At 33.4% G+C, this 21,898-nt stretch overlaps 1 protein-coding gene and 1 long non-coding RNA gene across 2 annotated transcripts in view; one reads left to right on the forward strand and one right to left on the reverse strand.

The window, feature by feature from the left end:
* Nucleotides 1-21,898, reverse strand: part of Kcnt2 (potassium sodium-activated channel subfamily T member 2) — a 253,856-nt gene that overhangs the window by 122,092 nt on the left and 109,866 nt on the right. The window contains exon 13 of the mRNA XM_033762145.1: nucleotides 18,241-18,349. Coding sequence (XP_033618036.1) covers nucleotides 18,241-18,349 — 109 coding nt within the window. The remainder of the gene's footprint in view (nucleotides 1-18,240; nucleotides 18,350-21,898) is intronic.
* Nucleotides 1-21,898, forward strand: part of LOC109117550 — a 47,055-nt gene that overhangs the window by 20,127 nt on the left and 5,030 nt on the right. Inside the window, exon 2 of the long non-coding RNA XR_002024847.2 lies at nucleotides 12,303-12,376. This is a non-coding gene — a long non-coding RNA (uncharacterized LOC109117550). The remainder of the gene's footprint in view (nucleotides 1-12,302; nucleotides 12,377-21,898) is intronic.

A 21,898-nucleotide genomic window follows, 5' to 3' on the forward strand; every position in this document is an offset into this window, starting at 1 on the left:
GCTACATGGCAGGCTTTAACTGCTGTGGATTTCTCATTTTTTTCCAAAAAATATTTTCTTATAAATGACTTGCTCTTCTACTGTATGTCTATATAGAGTGGTGCTAGTGGGAACAGTTACCAAATATACGAATATTTACCTTGCCAGATTAGAAACCATGTACGTGTAAAACTGACATCTGCACTCTGAGCTGGATGGAGCTTTTGTTAAGACTCGAGTATTTTTCATAAGGGGTGGATAAATATCTTCAACACAAAAACATAGGCATCAATTTCTGAGTGTTCAAATATGCAAACTGTGGCTGAAACTATCTCCTCCAGTACCTAATACTCCTTTTAGTAGTAGTGGTTTTTATTTCCTATAACCCCCATCCCCGTAATTTGGCTGGATGTTTGGCTGCTTTGGTAGAAATGATGTTACCAACTTGCCTTTTCTAGATAGATGTGGTCACATGAGTAGGATTTGTCTGATTAGAAATGGGCAAAAATGTGGAAATTCTGACTTTTTCTTTGTGAACAAAACAACTTTCTTTGAACACTTTTCTTCTTTTTGGTGGTGCATTACTGCAGCAAAAGCCCAGCTTTGGTTATGCAATGATAACCCATTATCATAAATCAAATTTGCCCACATTTTCTCAGGTTTTCTTATTTCCTTTCTTTGTTGAATACAGCATTTCCTATTTTAAAATTGTACTTGTAAGTCTCTGCTTGTTTTAAATCTCTCTCCACTGTCGTCAATTTATAATTCGGAAGCACATACAATCAAGTGTTGATACTACTGAATGTGCCAGGTCACCGACAAATTTCTTGGTCCCTCTGAGTCTAACTTATTTTACCTCTAACATATCATTAACATTGGTATTTACTGTGTAAGTCTTTGCAAGAAAAAAGCAGACAAACTACAAGGTGCTAATCAGATTTCTAAACATATATCATCACACTCATGCATAATTACAAACAAAGATTTCAATAAACTCTCTTGAACAGTGACAATAAAAGAAGTGACAACATGACAGTTTCATCATTATGCAATTAAAATGTAATCTGTTTTGAAAAATTGTTGAATTTTGCATGCAGTCACGTTACACCTGAATATGTGTCTAAATAGTCTGAAAATTCTGCATTTTGGATCTAAAAGGTCCTTCGAAGGTCAATGTGTTAAATGATTGCCACCCAGCTTGGTGCTATGGGGAAAGGGGGGCTGACAGAGCTTTAAGTCACCGGAAGGGTGCCAATATAAGGGACTGTGGGACCCAGCCTTCCCCCTTTCTCTTATTCTTTGCTTCCTGAACACAAAGTGAGCAGTTTTGCTCTTCTGTGCTCTCCCACCATGACCTACGGCTCCACCCAAAGCAAAAGGGCCAACAGAGGATCATGAACTGAGACTTCTAAAACTGTGAGACAAATTTATCCTTTTCTCTTTTTAAGTTGACTATCTTACGTATTTGGTATAGTAATATAAAACTCACCAACATAGTAAGGATGGACTCAAAACTGTTAATAGTAACAAGTTCAGCGTATGGGAAACAAGCTTGGGAAGTTGTAACATTTAGTGTAGTAGTTGTGTGTGACTGCTGAGTTTCCTTTTTATTGTTATTTTTATCATTTTCAATTTGAAAGCTTTTAAAAACGATTATAATAGATAATTACTTTTCATAAGTGAGAGTATATTTTTGTACCGGAGATCAAACTCAGGACCTTGCATTTTTGAGGCAGGCTGCTGAACCACTGAGCTAAATCTCTGACACAAGAATATGTTTTTAAAATGTCTACATCATAGTATTTTCTGAGCTCTTGTACGGCTGAAAATGCTGGAAGCTTCTTCCACACAGTTGCTAGGTAACAGTTCTTTGAAAAGCAGTAAACAGTGACACGTGCAGTAGACCAATCCAGTCCTGGATTTTATTTTTTATTTTTTTAATTGACTTTATTGGCACATTGTAGGTATACAGTACAGTTACATTCACTATTGGGATCTTGTACCTTTACATGACAGGTCTTGGTTCTCATTTTTTCCCTTGTCCCTGCCCTCCCTCCACCCCTTGGAGTTTAATTTACAGAGGCAAAATATCCTTTGGAAATGATCTTGTGAACCACAACTCTAAGCAGGGTTGCTTTAAAAAGCTGAATGTTACTCATTTTTATTTTATGGAGGAAGTTATTAGACTGAAGAAATTTTATTAAATATCACATGTGTCCTTGGCTTATTAGATTCTGTTTATAAGCAATACTGTGTTGACTTGTATGAAAATGCATTTTCCTAACATGAGAATAGATAGCATTCAACAATCCAGTGATTTTTATGTTGATCCATTCGTAAATCAATAAACTAACCAATCTGTTGGGATATGCACGTGAGCATGCAAATACATCATAAATTTTACCAATTCAAGTACTGTGAGACACTCAGGCACTAAATGGCTAAGAAAAAATTTAAGTAAACTTTAAAAAATCATATGGTTTCCAAAATCTATATATAAGAATGCTTATTTAACATGGACTCTAACCTCGTTTGCAATTGGAAATATTCTGAAAAAACAGATATATTCTCCTACAGTAATATTGTATATACAATCACGTTTGTATTTTCTAATTGCCTACATATTTATTTTAATGATATAATTTTTTTGAACTGGGAATCAAACTCTTGAGCTCTTGAGTTTGCAAGGCAGGCAATGGCATCACTGAGCTAAATCCTTGGCCCATAATGATATAATTTTTTAATGTATCATACTAATTCAATGGTCAAAGGGGGAGTCCAATTTCCTGCGTCCTAGAACAAAACAGCTTTAACTTCATTACCCTTTTTTATATTTCTTAGTAAAACAGTAGGGTTTTTTTTTGTTGTTGTTAATTTTATTGGGACATTTTAGATATACATAGTGATCATATTCATCATAGGGAATTTGTACCTGTATACAATATATTTTGATTCTTTTTTTCCCAATCCCTTCCCCTTTCAAAAAACAGCAGTTTTAATATTTATTTGAAAAATTATTTTCTTCAGAGCTCTGATTTGAGTTCTATCAAAAGTATTTTCTTTCTAAATTGTAATACTATAAAATATAGTCATTAAAGCATCTATTAATAATAATATGGTAAGCACTATTTCATCTTTCATATCTGATACCTATCTATATATACATACACATACATACAATATTAAACTTAATAAAAAGTTCTATGGTACATATGGTTACATAGCTTTCAGATAAGCAATCAAATATTTAAAGCGGTAATATATCTTGCCTAAATATATCATTTATTTAAATTCACACATCTCCAAAGTTCTACAAAGTTCTACAACTCTAAATTTGATTAACTGAGCAATTAAAATAGATAACAGAGTTCAAAACTTTTTCCTTGTTCTGAAACCACTTTAAAATCAGTACTTCCTAACAGATGAACAAATCACAACAGCAGCCTCTAAATAAAACTGATGATTGAGGGAACCAGCCCACTATTTCCCCAAATGCTCCTTATGTAATGGGAAAGCTTTGGAGAAATGTAGGCAAGCTTGTCCTCAAAATCAGTTTTATTCCTTTTTGATCACAAAAAAGCAAAATTGTATCTGAGATAAAATCATTTCAGTGACTGACTCAAAGGGGTTTTGCAAAATCTCTAGATTTTTTTTTTTTTGTGGCAAATAAATATTGTAGTGACTACTGAAAAGGAAATAAGTACAAATGCCAAAAGAGTATATAACAGGGCATTTGCCTGCTTCAGGAGAATAAAGAAAGCACCACTGAAGAAATAATGTTTAAAATAAGTTTTAAGATAATGAAGGATAAATCAGTATAAAGGCAAAAAAAAAAAGTGTATAGACATAATTTTCTCAAAAATAAATTTGGAGATGGAGATGTAGGACGACATTTAAATGTTTATGAAATAAAGATGTGAAGATTGAGGAAAGAAAAATATTGCAAGGTTTCTGACAAAATATGAACCAGTGAGGTCCAGCATGGAAATGAGAATTCCTTCAATTATGAGGTAAAAAAACAAACAAACAAAACAGGAAGTGGCAAAACAAAAATAAAGTAACACTGGGAAAATACAGTTGTAAAGTTTGAGTTACTTTTCATATGTTGGCTCCATATATCTTTGAAAAATATGTACACATGAGATAAAATCTGAAACACTAATAGCAAGAGTAAGAAAGTGATTTTAAAAAAAAATTCTCAATGTGAAGGGCCATGCTGAGCTGCCTGAATGTGCATTTGTGGTACATGGGTCTGACCCACTGCGTGGTTTTTCTTTCCAGCAGCGCTTAGTCAGGAAGAGGAAAAGAACTGAGGCAAAGAGAGTCCATACTGATGATGTGTTAGAGAAATGCTTATGTTGTCAAGCTATGTACAGTGAAGAATAGGCTTCTTTTCTTTGTAATTTCCAAACCCACTGCAGGCGTGTGCAATTCTATTCCATATGACTGGTATATACGCATATGTGACTCACCTAAGATTTTGACATGACCCAGACTAAACTATGCTTTTCAAAGAGACAATATACTGTTTATGCACTTAGCGTCATGCCAAGGTCAAATAGCTGTCGAAGGTTCTAGATAACTGCTCTCACTTAACTCTTGTCAGGTAGTGACTGCTTATGTGCTGAAATGGAGTTGGTTTGGGAGCCTTATTTTGAAGAGCACTGCATTCTCCTCACTCTTGGTGAGGAGATAGAAAACTGTTCAGCTAGTAACAAAGATTTAGTAAGCTAACTCAGAAGAAGATTGGATTTGGATAGTGTAAGGTCTGAATAGTACAAATCAGACTGCAATCATTGGATAATTACAGAGTCTAGATACATCTTCTGCTATGTTATCTTTTTCACTCTAACTCTCAAGGAATTCTCATCAAGTAAACCACCAAATGAATCATTTGAATCAAGTATTCCATGAAGAGCCTGACGCTGACAAAAAAGCAAAATTAAGCAGGAAACCAGTAAACATTACCCTATACGGTACTTGAAGGAACAATGTATTTAAAGTCACATGAGTTTGAATCCCTGTCTTTAAGTGAGTCTTTGGACAACTATGCCTAGTATCACATTAGGTAAACAAGCATAGTTATTTTTAACTATGTTATAAAGCTGTACTTATTATACAGTTAACAATACTATATTTTATACTTGAAATTATCTGGTAGTATATCTCAGTAAATTCTAACCACAAACACAATAAAGGTACTATGTGAGATAAGGACTATGCTAATTAATCCTTTCACAAAATACCTATGAAACCATCATTTTGTGCATCTGAAATTTATTTGTTAATTATTTACATTACAGCTACAAAACCTATTTGTTTCAGATGGAAATAACTCAGGAAATCTAACAATAAATTCCAATACTAAGTAAAGTTTTTCCTTTATAAAAATAGATAAATGGAAATATGTGTTGATATGAACGTATACCTTTCCTTTACCAAAGAGAGAAGCTATGATTTGCTTGATCCTCTCAGACAAGCAACAACCTAAATTCAAATATAGGACCATCATATATAACCCCATAGAGTTATTTTTTGCAGTATTATTACTGTAAAAACTTCACAAGACAAGCAAGCCTCCTAGGCATTTAGGGCCTACTTTTTGGCATTGAAGTATTTGAGTAATTACAACAATCAAAGTTTAATTCTCCCTCTGTCATCTAGTATTAATTGGTTGATGATAAGACAGAGAGATGGATATTCTTAACAGCTGTATATTCATTTACTTATTTGAATAAAGTAATAATTAATATAAATAATAATTTAAATGAATAAATAAATAACTGAAATCTCAGCATCACCAAGGAGGCATATGCAGCTCAAAAGAGATTTGTTAATGCAAAGAAAGGTTAACTTAATGGGGCAGTTGACCCAAGTATTTTGCCTTTCTGGAGCTGACCTTCTGCAGCAAATAATATAGGAATAATATAGGAAATATCAAAGATTGAAAACTGAAGTGAACCATTAGAGGCAATACTACACACTTTTTAAGCAAATATATTCTGAAGACAGAGAATATGGATTCAAGTCCTGATCGCCACTCATAGTATGGAACCATCAGTGTTTTGTTTAACATCTACCTGCCTGAGTTTATTCATCTAAAACTTAACAAAAGACAAGGTCTGGCTGCAGTGCCCAGGTTCTAGCACGATCACTGATTAGTCACTAGTGGGTCTCTCATTCACAGAATAGGGGAGATCTGTGTAACCACTAGGATATTGCAGAAATGACAGTGGGCTGTCCAAAAACACGTCATGAAACACACTGTGGCTTCGGCTTTGTTCTCTCTTGGGTCAGATGCTCTGGGAAAACCTAGATACCACATCGTGAAAACATCCAAGCTGTCCTAAGGAAAGTTATACAAGGCAAAAAAGGAGAGGTCCCCCACTACCAATCGGCCTAACACATCCGTCCCGTGAGTGAACCACCTTGACATCTCAGTGCCCACATCCACCTTTCAGATAACTGCAGACCGACTGATAACTTCACTGCTTCATCACATATACATCCTGGTGGTCACCCTCCCCAAATTACTGACCCCCAGAGGCTGTGCGATAAGAAATGCTTCTTCTTTATACCACCAAGTTTGGGGGTAGTTATGCAGCATTACAAAACTAGCATACTGCCTCAGAAGATTGAAAGAATTGAGTTATCTGATGAAAAATGCTTTCTCATATTGTAAGTACTATATGAATGCTGATGAACCAATTAATACAATAATACAGTATAGTAGTTATATAATGATATATAGTAATAATATTATAGTGATTTTATTGTTTTCTCAGTCAGCAACAGGGCAAATTTTAAAAGGAATCACTGGCCAATTGTACAAGGGTAAATTATATATCTCTGGAGAGCAAGTGAGCTTTCTGAAGTAAGAATTATAAAATCACATATCATTTAGTTTAGAAATGTCACTAATAATCTTCACCTTGGGGACGTTGAAAAATAGATGCCATTTTTTAAATTAATAAATCATTATTTTATTTTCCATTTTTTTAATGGAATGTGAATTAAGATTTTCAAGAAGGAACAAGTTAGCAGATTCATGAGTGTCTGCCTTTAGGATCATTATAAAGAACAGCTCAAGGGTTTGCATGAGAACTTTACATCGATAACAGTACATAAAGTACAATATTACATGAGATTTTATTATAATTCATAAAATCTATGCTAATTTCATATATTCATTCATATACATTAGCTTGTATCAATAATAATGGTTTCAGTTTACATAAACAAATTTTAAGAGTTGACATTCATATAACCTGTATTTCTAATTAAGTAAAATGTCCCCTGATTAGATACAACCATGAACAAATTTTACTAAGCATTAATGGTGATTGGCCATTTGGAACTTTGGGGGAATGTGAAAGTGCAAAAATCTATAAAATTTTAAATAGCCATCATTTTCTAAAAAAAAAACCATGACCACCAAACCCACATTATAAATAGTATTATATGTTCCTTTAAAAAAATACAATATTATGTACAAGAAGTTATAAATAGAATTGCTACCCTATTGTAAGTAATTCCATATCATATGTATTTATTTCATTACTCATTTGAATATAGTTACTAGGCAATACATTGACTCCCATATGGACACATATTGTGTATTTATTCTTATATGGTTAAATATTTTGCTCCTTTGTTCCATTTATTACCATATAAAACAATGAATGTCTTTGTATATAAATTTTATGTACAGTTCAAAACATGTATGATTCTACCCATTACTTTGGGTAGAATTAATAGGGTAATAATATTGAGTCTTCCCACCCATGAAATTTATTTACTCTTCAGTTTATTAAAGTTTCTTTAAAAATTCTTTCAGAAATATTTATCATTTACTTTATTTTATTACATATGTAAATTTTCTCTTGACTATTCATATTGCTGTGACAATCATAAAGGTTATACTTAATTCAGATTTCTAATTTATTATTGCAAGTACAGAAAAATAAAATTGATCTGTTCTTCCTAAATCATTTACTAATTCTACTAGCTTTGCTATATCCATTCAAATTTTTAACAGAAACTATGAATAAAGACACTTTTATTATTTCCTTTCCAAGAGATCAGTTTTACTTATTTTTACATCCTTATCACATAGGATCAACAGTGCAAAGATGAATAGTAGCAAGAGTAGAATTCTCGGAGTTTTTCTCAATACTAAGTTTCCACCCTATTAATATACTTATTTATTTATTTGTTTTGGTACCAGGGATCAAACTAGGGACCTTGTACGTGTGAGACAGTTGGCGGAAATCCAACTGAGCTAAATCTCCAGCCCGCATGCTATTAATATAAACATCCTGTATAATGAAAATATAATATTGATTTCCTTCTACTTTCACCATGCACATTTTATGAAGAGTGGAAACTGACATGTTAAAAAATAAAATGTTCCTACTGCATCTAATGATGGTTCAGTAGCTTTTTAAAATTTGCTGTACAATTTTATCTTTAAATGTACAGACTTTTTTGATCTGAGACAAAACTCACATTGTCACAATGTATTACTTCTACATATCAATTAATTTGAGTTGTTGAAGATTCTAACACATTGGTTTATAAGAAGTATCGTTCTATAATTTTTTCATGTCTTTGGCCTAATCAAATGAAGCTGGCTTCCTAAGTGAGAAGACAATCGTGCCCTACTCTATTTTCTCTGAAGTGAGTTTTTGAAAGAGAGATTTAATTTCTAGCGAAATCACTGTCAATTAGAATTTCCTGCTTATTGAAATATGTATCAATTTTTTTATTCTATACTAGCCAATGTGGATGATACTTTATACAATATTCAGGTTGTGTTTTCTTTATTTAAAAAGTATAAGGCTTCATTTCACTGGGATTGATTTGATCCCTAAGGATTTGGGTTTCTTGGGTTTTTTGGTTTGTTTTTTGCTGTTCTGTTTTGTTTTGATACTGGAGGTTGAGCCCAGAAGTGTTCTACCACTAAACTGAATTCCCAGCTCACTTACACTGTATCGTCTCACTGTATCATCCTGATTGGTCTTGAACTTACTCTCCTCTTCTTCTTCTTCTTCTTCTTCTTTTTCTTCTTCTCCTCCCCCTCCTCCTCTTCCTCTTCATCAGTCCTGATTGGTCTTGAACTTACTCTCCTCTTCTTCTTCTTCTTCTTCTTCTTCTTTTTCTTCTTCTCCTCCCCCTCCTCCTCTTCCTCTTCATCCTCTTCCTCTTCTTTTTCTCCCTTCCTCCTCTCCCTCCCCCTCCTCCTCCCCTTCTTCCTCTTCCTCTTCCTCTTCCTCTTCCTCTTCCTCTTCCTCTTCCTCTTCTTCTTCTTCTTCTTCTTCTTCTTCTTCTTCTTCTTCTTCTTCTTCTTGTTGTAGCTGGGATTTTGTGGAACATCACATCTTGCTAAAGCATGTCTGTTTGTATCTTTATCTGTCTGTTTTTTTGTTTTGTAGAGCCCTTTAAAGATAGTCCAAGAGAGAATTTTAAGATGATCTCTAAGATTTTTAGCTTCTAGTGAACATGTTTCATATAAGCTTCTCGATGTGGATAGTGCACAGGAATATGGTAGAATTATACTCTTGTGGTTAAGTTATGCAATGTATAACAAAGGTGAGTCTGTCAGCTTTGAACTGATAGAAAAATATTACCTTCAGTGGGCCTTGACTCATCTTCCTGAAAGGAGAGGGTCAATATTGCCATCTTGTTGGCTTTCACGAAAGAGACCAACAACTTGTAGAAAAGTTCTGGGGCAAAGAAAGCAGAGAAACTTCTACAAGCAGGAGTCTTAGTTTTACATGAATCAGAAACTGAAACCTCCTAAAAATAGTAATTCAGAAGAACCCTATCCTCGGTGGGGATTACAAATCCATGGGAAGTCAACTACAGACAATGTGATGTGGACCACAGGAGCCAGACAACCAATTCCCGGAATCCTGACATACAGAACCTAAGAGATAATAAATTTATGTTGTTTTAAATTAAAAAGATAGTGGTCATTTGCGAGAGAAAATTAATACTCAAATATTTAGAATAACCTTCACTCTAGAAATAGTTCAGTCTTACTAGCAAACCATATCTCCTCTAATATTTGAAATGCCCTGGCCAGTCACCAATATCTCTTCGCTATGTCTGTTCAGAGTAGTTTCTTGGTCATGTTTGCCCTCTGAGGATTGTTGTGTTTGATTCCAGGCTTGTTTTTAGCCTGGCCTTCGAATTTTCTCTTTATGCACTGGTGTCCTATGGCTCAGAATAATTTACAGGCAGACATATTTTGATTTCTGGAGCTCTACTAGATTTTAAATTCCTACTCCATAATTCTTCCTTGTGTTTCAATATGATCATAAGTTAGTGGATATTTGTAAAAAAAAAAATTCATGTATTTGGTATATTTTTAATTAAATCAAGTATTATTTTTAAGCACTCTATTTTCAGTTTTTACATCTTGTATCCTATAACAATAAAATACTATGATTCAAGCATTATGCTGTCAGTAGAGAGAAACTACAAATGCTACTGTACATATGCACAAAAGAAACTCATATGCTACTGGTAAAACCAGTATCTGAGAAACTATGAACAATTAGTTATGAAATGAAGTTCTTATTAACTGAGAGGCTATAAAACGATGAGGGTTAAAAAGATAAACTGAAATAACTACATACTTTTCTTCTGCTCTCATAGTCAATTGACTATTAAGTCTAGAGACTATATATAAACTGTTTCATGAGCTTGTTCTCACTCTCCATTTCTATTATCACCACTTCGGTTCAATTTTTCATTATTTCTCACCTGAACAACTGTAATACCTGTTAAATAATCACTCCTTTGCGGATCATCTTGTCCTCTCCACCGCATTCAATATTTTCTCAGAATTACTTGGTTATCTAGATAAAAATGTATGCCGTCTTCTAAAACTTTTATTGGCCTCTCACTGTTTTTTTGTCCAACAAAATTCTAATCCCTTAGTAAGACATAATTCATATTCACACATATATACATGTTTATTTATGTATGCGTGTATGCACCCAATGAAGTGCCTACATGATTCAAGACAATGATAAAGAAACAACTCATTGGGCCAGGGATTTAGCTCAGTGGTGCCGCCTGCCTTGCAAGCACAAGGACCTGAGTTCAATCTCCAGTACCAAAAAAAAGAAAGAAAGAAATAACTCACTGTAATAAATTGTCACCTTCAGTTACCAGCCATCCTGTTATTAAGAAGTCACTTTCTTGGTGGTAAAATCTGCATTTTAAGAGAAATTCTCAAACTAACAACAATCATTTCATGTTGAGAAAATCCTAAAACTCTTATCAATTGTAGGTGTACCACATTGACTGAAATAATCCAGCAATATCTAGTCAAGCTAGGTAGGACCCAACTGGAATTGAGTATTTCGGTACAGTAAGGATGACAAAGGCAAGAAAAGGAAGAGTTAAGGTTAAACCAAGCTCTATGTAAAAGGAATCACTGTATCTGTTGTCCTGGACAGCATGTAAAAGTGCACTGCCTTAGTCACTTTTAAAAGGTGTGAGTAAAGGAAACAAGAAAAATTGCCATAGCAATAGACCTTCTTATTCATCATTGTATCATCAGGACCTAAAAGAGCAATTGCTCAGAAGTTCTGAATAAGCAAGTGAGGGTGAAAGGAGATGTACTTGTAGTCTTCTTAACAAAACATTTCTGTCAAAGATCTAATTTATAGCTGAAAGTCATAGGTCAGGCATGTAATAGAATAGGCATAAATAGAATGAATAATTTATGCTTTCAAGTACCGTGAAGTTGAGACAAATAATGGTGAAAAGCACAAAGATGCTTTGAGTTAAATAAGGTATATGTGTCCCACAAAAAGGATTAAAACCTTATGTCAGTGTCATCAATCAAGTGCCAAAGAGAATAACAAGAGTAGAAAGTTGGGCTGTGTAACTGGACTTCACATTAAAATTTAAAGTGTTTTATAAAAAAAGAGGAGTTTTTAAAATCAATTTGTTAGGAACAGTGAAATCTCAGAACATATTTCAAGTAAAAGAACAATTTATTTCAAAAGAACCAACCATGCTTACATAAGACATTAACATTAGAGAAAGGACAGGGACAAAAGCATCTATGTGAACGCTGTGATATCTACGCTAGTTTTCTGTAAAGCTAAAGCTTTATTAATAAAAACAAAAGAACTAGCTAATGAAACTATACTTTTATTTTAATACTGAATTTAAAAAATTAAGGTACATTTTGCAGACAATTGACAATATTTCAGTATGAACTACATTCACAGAGTTACTGTTAATCCATTTAAGGGTAAAAGTGGAAAGATGGAAATACAGCAGAATTTTCTTATTTCCAGGAGAAACATGCTGGAGGAAAATGTGTGCAGAGAGTGACGAAGCAAACGGGGTGAGATGCTAACACCTGTTGAATGTAGGTACAAAGAATATATTGTTTCATTGTTTTAATATTGTAAGTTTTTTTTTTTTAATTTCTAAAGATACCAAGGAAAGGCAGAAAAAATGTAAAGACTTTCCAGGAAGTGTTGAGATTCGACACGATCTTGGGTTAATTAGCTTCTGACTATTTCCATAGTAATATAAAAATTAAAAAAAAAAAGATTTCCATCAAAAATTGTACTTTTAAAAAATTCTGGTATTTTATATTTTGAAATATAGAAATTTAAGCCCATTATATATTTAAGTAGGTTGTAAGAATGAAATTCGTGATGATGTCTATGTGGGTGGTGTATGGGAAATAAAGCGATCATTCAGTATGAAAAATTCACACTGCACCATTTGGTGAAAGTCAAGCCTGCACATCCATATGTTATTTAGAAACAGCTAAGACAATTTCCAATATTTACATTGCTTGGAAATATTCTCACATTCTTTTCCTTGGGTAGGAAAAAGTGAGGCTTTGAAATCTCTGGTATTTTGGTAAAAGAATAAATGGTGACTAAGCTGAGATGAAACCATAGTTTTTTTTGTCACATCATTTCTCCACAGTTGTGTGTGGGTGTGTTTTAAATTAGTGTTATCATAACGGCATAGTATCTACACAATAAAAACACCTTTTAAATATAATCAATGACATTGCTAAAATATATTTATGTTTGCTATACGTTTAACTTCTTACTGTAATTGACTTTGTTTAATTACTGGAAGAACTTCCTCTAAAGTTCTACTATAATGATTCATTCATTCAGTAATGTTTCAATCATGCAACAGAAACTATTTCATTCAGTAAGCACTTTATTATTGAAGTATGATTCTTTCATTTGTGCACACAATAATATATTTCTGTTATGTATAAAATCTCATAATCAAAACATGAAAAATAAAATCCATAAATAATTCACGACTTCATTCACTAATACATCTTTATGTTCTTTACTCCTACTTGTGGATGAAAATTTACAAACTGATGCTTATAGCTTGTTTTATTTATTAAAGTGAAGTGAGAAAATTTCACCAACAATTGGAATAAAATTAGATGAGGATAATAAAGAACCAAATATTCACGAATGACACAATATTTTATTAGGAGCTGGTAACAGAGGATTAGTTCGCCTAAATTTGGCTATGAATTTACTCGTATAAAATAAAATCACCTCCCACTAATTTTCTGAGGAGCTTCCGCTTACTAGGAGAAAAACAGCAAGCTTTTTTAAGGTGAAATTTCTTAACTGGAGAGCACAGTTTATTCTTAAAGTTCATGTAAGATCTTTTGAGCTTTTTATCTTCTTAGTAAAATACATATTTTTGTTTCCTTATTTTGGCGTGTGCTGTGTGTTTGATTACCTTTAATAATTTTTAAAATGGAGAATGGAGAAAGAAATATGGACTTGGTTTCAATCTGCCTGAATTTCAAGATACAGAGACTTAGCTAGCATAATTTTTTGCCTTTTTAAAATCGTGGTTTTGCAATGATTTGGGAACTATGTACAAAGAGCTCAACCTAATTTTCTCTATTTATATCACATGTTTTATAAAGTAATTTACTAAATTGCTGTCTGGTTTTGGTTTCTAAATTCAATTTTGAAGTTTCTGCATTTAATGTTTCTTTTAATAACATGTCCATTTACAAGTGCATAAGTTTTACTCATGGTAAGAATTCCACTATTTAGGGTAAGATAAAGAGGCTACTAAATGAATGGAAATAAAAAGGTCTTATTCTATACCTTGTAGAAATTGAAGTAGGGATTTTTATATTCAAAAGAACATAAGAATAAGAACCTAATAATGTTATCATTGGGATATGATTTATAATGAAAGCAATTATTTTATCACAACTATCATTAGTTGTCTGCATTCTTGGGCAACAAAAGCAAAATGGGAGGCATCACAATCTCAAACTTCAAGTAATAATGTACTTCAGAGCTACAGAGAGCAACTTTGATTTAGCAAAAAAGTAAAAAAAATTTTAAAAAAGATAAGGGGGTCAATGGAACCTACTAGAGGATACAGAAACAACTCCAGGGACATTCAACTATTTTATCTTTGACAAAGAAGGCAAAAACATACATTAGAGGAAATAGCTTCTTTAACAAATTATTCTGGGGAAACTGGTTTTCCATATGCAATCTAGAAACATCTCTCACTCTGTACAAAATGAAAATCAAAATGAATCAAAGATCTAAATGTTAGAAAAGAAACATAATCTGATGGAAAATGAAATAGTTAAAATTCTTGAAAGCATGTGGGCAAGGAGCTTCTACACAGAACCCAAACTGCACAAGAAATAATACCAAGAATCAACAACAACAAAAAAAGTCATGTCAAATAAAAGATTTCAGCACAGCAAAGGAAACAACAGAATGGAGGTAATCTACAGAATGGGAACAAAATTTCCCAACAATCCTCAGAGACAGACGACTAATATCTAGAATATACAAAGAACTGAAAAATTTAGACCTCTCAAAGTGAAAGATCCAATAAAAAATGGGAAACTGAAATGAATAGACACTTCACAGAAGGAATACAAATGGCCAATAAACACATGAAAAAATTCAACATTAACAAAATACAAATTTAGACAACATTGAGATTACATCTTACTTGGGAAAGAATGTTTATCATGAAGGAATCAAATAACAAATGCTAGAGAGGTTGCAGGGGGAAAGAAATCTGCCTACATTATTGACGGGATTGTAAACTAGTGTAAGCACTATGGAAATCCGTGGAAATCCTTCAAGAAACTAAAATTAGAAATTCCATTTGAGAAGGCTTTTCCCCTTCTAGGCATCTTCCTGAAAGAGTTAAAGTTATCTCACTAGAGAGATACATACATACCCATGCTTATACTAAGCAGGACAATTCATAATACCTGAATCTTGGAAGCAATCTCATATCCCTCAACAGATGAATGGATAAAGACAAATGTAGTATTTACATACAACAGAACAATAGTCTGCCATAAGGATAAACTTGAGTTATTTGTAGGAAAATGCATGCACATGAAGACCATAACATTAGGTAAAATAAATCAGACACAATCTTAAATATCACATTATTTATTTTATGTGAGAAACCCAAAATATAAATAAAACAAAAGTAAATGATAAGAGGATTTGGAGAGATCTGCAAATGGGATGGAGACTAAGACATGGAGAAAGAGGATAGAGAAGGGAAGGAATGAAGATTTTTAAAAAGAAGATGTACTATCTACATGTACTGATAAAAAATAAAGTAGAAAAAAACAAATGCTGTTTGTTTTCTGTTGCCACACAGCTAACTTATAACCCCATACTTAGTAACTTATTAAAAAACAAATAAAAAAATAAACAACTTTTTACTACTCACAATTGGGGAGGGGTCACGTGATTCGTTGAGGCGGCTGATAATTAGGAGCCGGACATGTGCAGTGCCTGCTCTCGAGGCTTAAGTTCCATGGAAGCTTTCATCCACAGATGCTAAATAGAGCTTTGGCACATGTCGACCACAGGCCAGGTTCCAAATAAAGGGAAAGCTGAATCTGACTGGCCCATTAATGTCGAGCTTCTGATATTCTCTGCTACATTCTGCCAGTGCAACCAATCACAAGGCAAGGCCATATTCATGGGGGTGGAATTCATTTTACCTCTTCATGGAAAATCTTTCAAAGTCATATCATAAAGGTACACCCACCAAGGGAGCATGCATCCTTAAGGACCATGATTTTATTAATCTATGACACAAACCAAATGACAGCTTAACCCAGTGCCTTTTGAACGATAAAGTCCATAATCGTTTTAAATTCACGCTGAGATGTAAAATACATTTTATTGGGTTGATAGCCTCATTCATCATTCAGTCATTTTTAAAGGTATTTTTAGTGAAATGAGGGTGCTTTCATTTTTTCATAATATAAAATGAGCTCCTCTGAAATGTAATCTCAGCTAACAAGGAATGTAATTCAATATTAAAAAAAAATTTCAAATGGTGTTAAAATGGGAAATACTGAAATAACTTATAGAATAGGATGTAAAATAAATCAATACTTTTGATAGGTTTATCAATACCATGCTTAACATTTGAAGAAGTAGCAAAAGTTTGTTATCTTTTTGTTTATAAATAGCAAGTATGATGTGTTTGTGGGGAACAGATCAATGGTTTGGTTAAAAAGGAGGGAAGAAATGAAGTCTTTTCTGAATTTTATTATAATATGTTAAAAATTGCAAATTGTTTTACCAAAGTATACAATGCTTTATGACTTAGATCCAGTACCCATTTATTGAGTACTTCAAATGCTTTTGATACTACTATTCAATGTTTATTGCCAACCTTTATCAGTAGAGAGTTAACATCATATGTATTACTGACCTCCAACAAAAGAGAAAAACAAGGCTCATAACACTATGTATAAAAAATACTAATTGTATTAAAACATTAATAAGTATTTTTAAATAATGGCCTGAAAATTTGAAATCCCATTTTTAGTAATTTTTATCCAGTGCTTGTGTCACTACTGCTACTCTAAAAAGTTTGTCTGAACAAGTCATTATCAAGTACAATGAAATATTTTCTTTCAAAAATGTTCCCTTTTTCCAACTAAAAATAAAGATAAAGCAGTTTACTTTAAAAGGCCTTTTAGATGAACCACTGAAGTTTATTCACTGCTAATTACAGCTGTAACATATAGTAGATGGTGGCTTTACATATATTCTCCACTTAATTCACAAAGTTATCTACAGAAGTACTTTTAATTTTCAGTTTAGGAAACAGACTTAAGGCACTCGTGTAGAATCACCTCAGATCATTTATATGAGAAGCTCTGTAATGAACTTTTAAAAAAATGATTCTAAAGACACCATAAGATGCAGACAAAGTTGAGAGCCATTATATTGTTTGTTTGTTTGTTTGTTTGTTTGTTTGTTTCCTGGTTCCTGGAATTGCTTCTCTGCCTTTTAACTAAAATCAAGTGTAGTGTCTGGTTCCTGGAATTAAATTCAGGAACTTTCTCTTGCCCTGTTTTATATTTTTTAAAAGACTTGGTGTGTCATTTGTGGTAAAGCTAGAATATATAAGACACTGAAAATTGAATAGTCACAAACTCATGGTTTTCGTATCACTAAAATCCTCAAAGTTTCAAATTTTGTATTTGAAATTTATATTCTAATAAGTATTTTTAAGGCATGTGAATGCATCTTTTGAAGGAAATATCTTTTGTTGATATATTATCAAAATTTTAAATAAATTTGAATTTCATACATTTTGAAGTTTTAAACTATTAAAAGGAGATTCAGTATGAAGCACATCATGGCTGTTATGTTTGGGGAAAAATACCATGACTGCTTTGATAAGAGGAAAACATTTAAGAAAAAAAAATCAAGTACCACTGTTTTGTTCAGTTCCCTATCAATTCAATTCAAAATCTCATGTGATCAATTTTATTTAAAGTCTGTCCTCCAGTAAGAACCCAGTAGGGTTCTTTTCAAACCCTGAACCTTAAATTAAATCTATTCAGTTTTACCTAAACACAATTTAATATATTATTCTATTGCCTGGTAAGCTTGTATGTATCCAGTCTAACGTATGTGTAAACTTAAGAATAACTGAAATATGTGAACAAATATTTGTACAAATATGTCACTGCTAATTTATTTATTTACACTTACCAAGAAATCCAATATGTTCAGCTGCTAAAATATATATATAAAACTACAGACTCACCCCAAAATATTATCTGTCCACATATTAAAGTGAAGAACTTATTTTACAAGTAGATAATTCAGAGGAAAAGCTTTCAGTGTCAAAGATGTATTTGTTAAATGACAACGTGAGTTTCAAAGAATCTCTTTCAAGATGAAAACTTACCAGCAAATTTGATATGGAATTTATTTTCGGGCTTTAGTATCTGGACATACAGAGGGCAATTAGGAGCAAAGTCTTTTACAGCCCATGCTCTCAAAATAGTTTGGTGATCCTGAAAAGAAAAAAATATATATATCTTGAGATAAATTTATAAGTTTATAGTGTTCAAAATTTTAAAAAAAAATCAAACACTTGGTTTGCTGAATGGCCAGACCCACAGTCAAAACTCAATGCACAGAATAACTCATCACAAGGACTCATTTCTGAGAACATTTGTTATTTCAATACAGGAGATAATAATACTTAATATGACCAATGCTCACTGCCTGTACTCAGAAAACTAGCAGAGATTAAAAAAGGTGTAGCTGGATAAAATTAAACTAATTGGTCCAGAAAATTTCTGTGAGTCAATAGCTTACAGAATTGGAGCACAACAGCTACAGGACAAGTCATAATAGCAACTTTCATGGAGGAAAAAAATACAAACTCATAATAATAAAATATTTAGAAAGATTGGCAAAATAAGACAGATGCAGTGACCATACATGTAGCTAACACCTTAGCCTACTTTTCCAATGTAACTGTAATGGTTAAAGGATTTTGACTGTGCTAGGGCGAGGGAGTGTGGAGAAAGAGGTGCTCAGATAAAATATACTCAAAAAGTTACGACACTAAGATTAGGAGTGCAAATGAGAATCCAATTCATGCTTAACATGAAATCTTACACACAGCAGTCAACCCATAAACAATTATTAATGAACTGAATAAACCAAAGCAAATTATTAGAGAACTAACCTCCAAAGTTTCTCCATGTTTAGAGAAAAATGCTCCAAAATAACTCACATTATGCGTGTGAGTAGGGATCAAAGCCTAAGACATTTTTTTAAAGAAAGCACAAAGATATTCTATGGTAGCGCTGTCAATATGGTAGCAAATAGCCCCATATAAATGTTCACTTTTTATTTTTGTTTTTGAGATAGAGTCTTGCTTTGTTGTTTAGGCTGGCTTTGGACTCACCATGTACCCCAGGCTGACCTGAAAGTAACAGTGATCCTCCTGCCTCAGCCTCCCCAGATCCCCAGTGATGGGATTACAGGCACACCACTACACCTGACAGATGTTCGTTTTAATTTAATTTAAGGAAAAATAACTCCTACTGTGATGGTATTTGGATATAGGTCACAAAGTCTTCACATTGATCGGATTAATTATCTTCTTAGAGACTTCCTGGAGACTTCCCAAGCCCCTCTAGACATGCGGGGTCATAGACAGAAGAGAAAAACCAATGTCTGTGAACTACGCTGCCAGTCCTCTCCAGACACTCAGTCTGCTCGCACAATGACCTTGAGTTTCACAGTCTGAAGAGCTGTGAGAAATAAACTTATATTGTTTACAAGCCACACAGTATCGCATTTTGTTATAGCAGCCCAGACTGAGATGGTAAAATGAACTTACAAGAAAGCCTGTGAATGGTAGAATAGAGGCAGTTCAGTAAACAATATGAAAATTTAGGCAAGCATTCAAGGCATGAAGACAACAGAAGTATCACTAGCATTGATCAAATGTAGATTTATTAATTCATTGAACATGCTTTTAAATCTGCAATGTGGAGATTAAAGACAATTTAACAGTTTACTGTACATACTTTAATGGACAGGGAAAAGTGAATGTACACCAGTGTAGCTGTTAAAATATTTTCTTTTATTTAGGGTTATGTTAAAGATAATGGGCAATTTTTAAAGTACTGTGCTGCTTTGTGTATCAGTACCTAACAGAACTTGGACAAGTTCGAGCTCTTCATTTCTGAAAGTAGAACTTTCTATCTCACAAGATTGCTTTGGCAAAATAGTACATACAAGACTCTCAAAACGGTTAACAGTTAATAGTAAACATACTTTTCCTTATGGGAGTCATCTCAATAATAGAAATAAAATCATTAAAAATAAAGGTATAGAAGAAGGATGAATTTCTTAGCAAGAAGATTGAAAACTGAGATTTGCCTGCTGATATCAGCAACAAATATAAGCACAGAAGCGGGGATAGAGGACGCTGAGATGACCAACAACACAGAAGGGCGGGCTCTTTTCATCAATTGACCCTCTTGCAGATGACTTTAAGCTCTGCATAAAAAATCTATGAAACAACCACACAAGGGTTTTAAAAACTGACCACAAGCAGGCTGACTCTGCAGGGGAACTGGAACCTGGAGGAAGTGGCACTGTCATAAATCTGTTCCACTGCTCCTGCCCAAGGGTATCTGCGGTTAGCATCGTAATACAGGGAGGCAAAAGCTCCACAGCCAATCTGCCAAAAATACAGAATGGAGCTTGGAGCCATCACACACACAGTGAAGCTAGGAAAAGTGAGAGGTGGTGAAGAGAAACCATAAGTCATGTGTATAAATGTAAGTCTCTCTGACTAACTCATGAACCAAGCATGCAGGGAGGAAAAGAATGCAATCTGAACTTATATTTGAAGCACTGCCAACTTCAAGAGTGACAAAGTTTGTACTTGAGTTGAATAAAATTAAAACAAGGACATAAATACTTTTTGGAGCAATATGTAAGGATCGAAGGCTCCGTAATATAACACAATACTCAAAATACAATGTAAGCTTACACAGCATATGAAGTGTCAGAAAATGTGACCGGTTTTCATGGAAAATAAACAAAAATGATAACCAACACCTGTTAGCCTCTAGGTGATCTGGGTGTTACATTAGTAGAATAGGACTAAAAGCTAGTGGTAGAGTTACGATCAGAGCTATCGGAAAATATGCTGCAAAAATAAAAACAAAATTTAAGCAATATAAAAAATATTTAAAATTAAGTACAAGAACCAAATGTTTGTGAAAAATATTTACTGGATGGGCTTTGAAGATGAATGGAGAGACAGAAGATAAGTCAGTGACATTGGACTTGATCAGAAATCAATAAAATTTTATTCTATTTTACAAAAGAAAGAAAAAAAATTTTTTTCTACCGGGGATCAAATTCAGGACCTTGTGCTTGCTAGGCAAGTGGGGCACAACCGAGCTAAATTCCCAGACGAGAAAAAGAAATTTTTTTTAAAAAGAGCAAAACCCAAAGTCCAGACACTTGTGCAACAATGTAAAAAGGACTTCAATGCATAATTCAAATTTCCAAGAAGAAAACCAAGAGAAAAAAAGACAATTTGAAGAAACAATAGCTGGAAACTTCTCAATTTTATGAAAGAGGAATTCAGTAAACTTCAAACCATCTGACAGCACCCAAAGAAAAAGTCAGATGGCCAGGGCTCTCATCACAAATCATCAAATCGTGGAGGAAGAAGTAGGAGACAAGGGGATCAAGGGTTGGCAAATTGTCATAAATGTCATATGCGTGCACCAACTCCCACTGTCCTGTACTGCAAGCATAGGCGAATAAAAAAAAATTCAAAGGTAAAAATAGCTTGCCTAAGGCAAGAGAAAAATAAATAAATAAAGCAACCAAGGTAAAACACCCTGAAGTTCAGTATAAAGGAAAATCACAACAGAAACCCTTTGAGGCCAGAACTTTACATCTAGTGAAAAACTCTGCAAAGAGAAAAGTGAAATAAGTAACTCTTTAATATAAACAAATTCAACAAAATATACTTCCATTAGCATCATAGTATAATAGAAACATAAAATTCTTTAGAC

This window comes from Fukomys damarensis, unplaced genomic scaffold (assembly GCF_012274545.1).
Source record: "Fukomys damarensis isolate Sample0158 unplaced genomic scaffold, DMR_v1.0_HiC HiC_scaffold_11, whole genome shotgun sequence".
NCBI classification, from domain to species: Eukaryota; Metazoa; Chordata; class Mammalia; order Rodentia; family Bathyergidae; genus Fukomys; species Fukomys damarensis.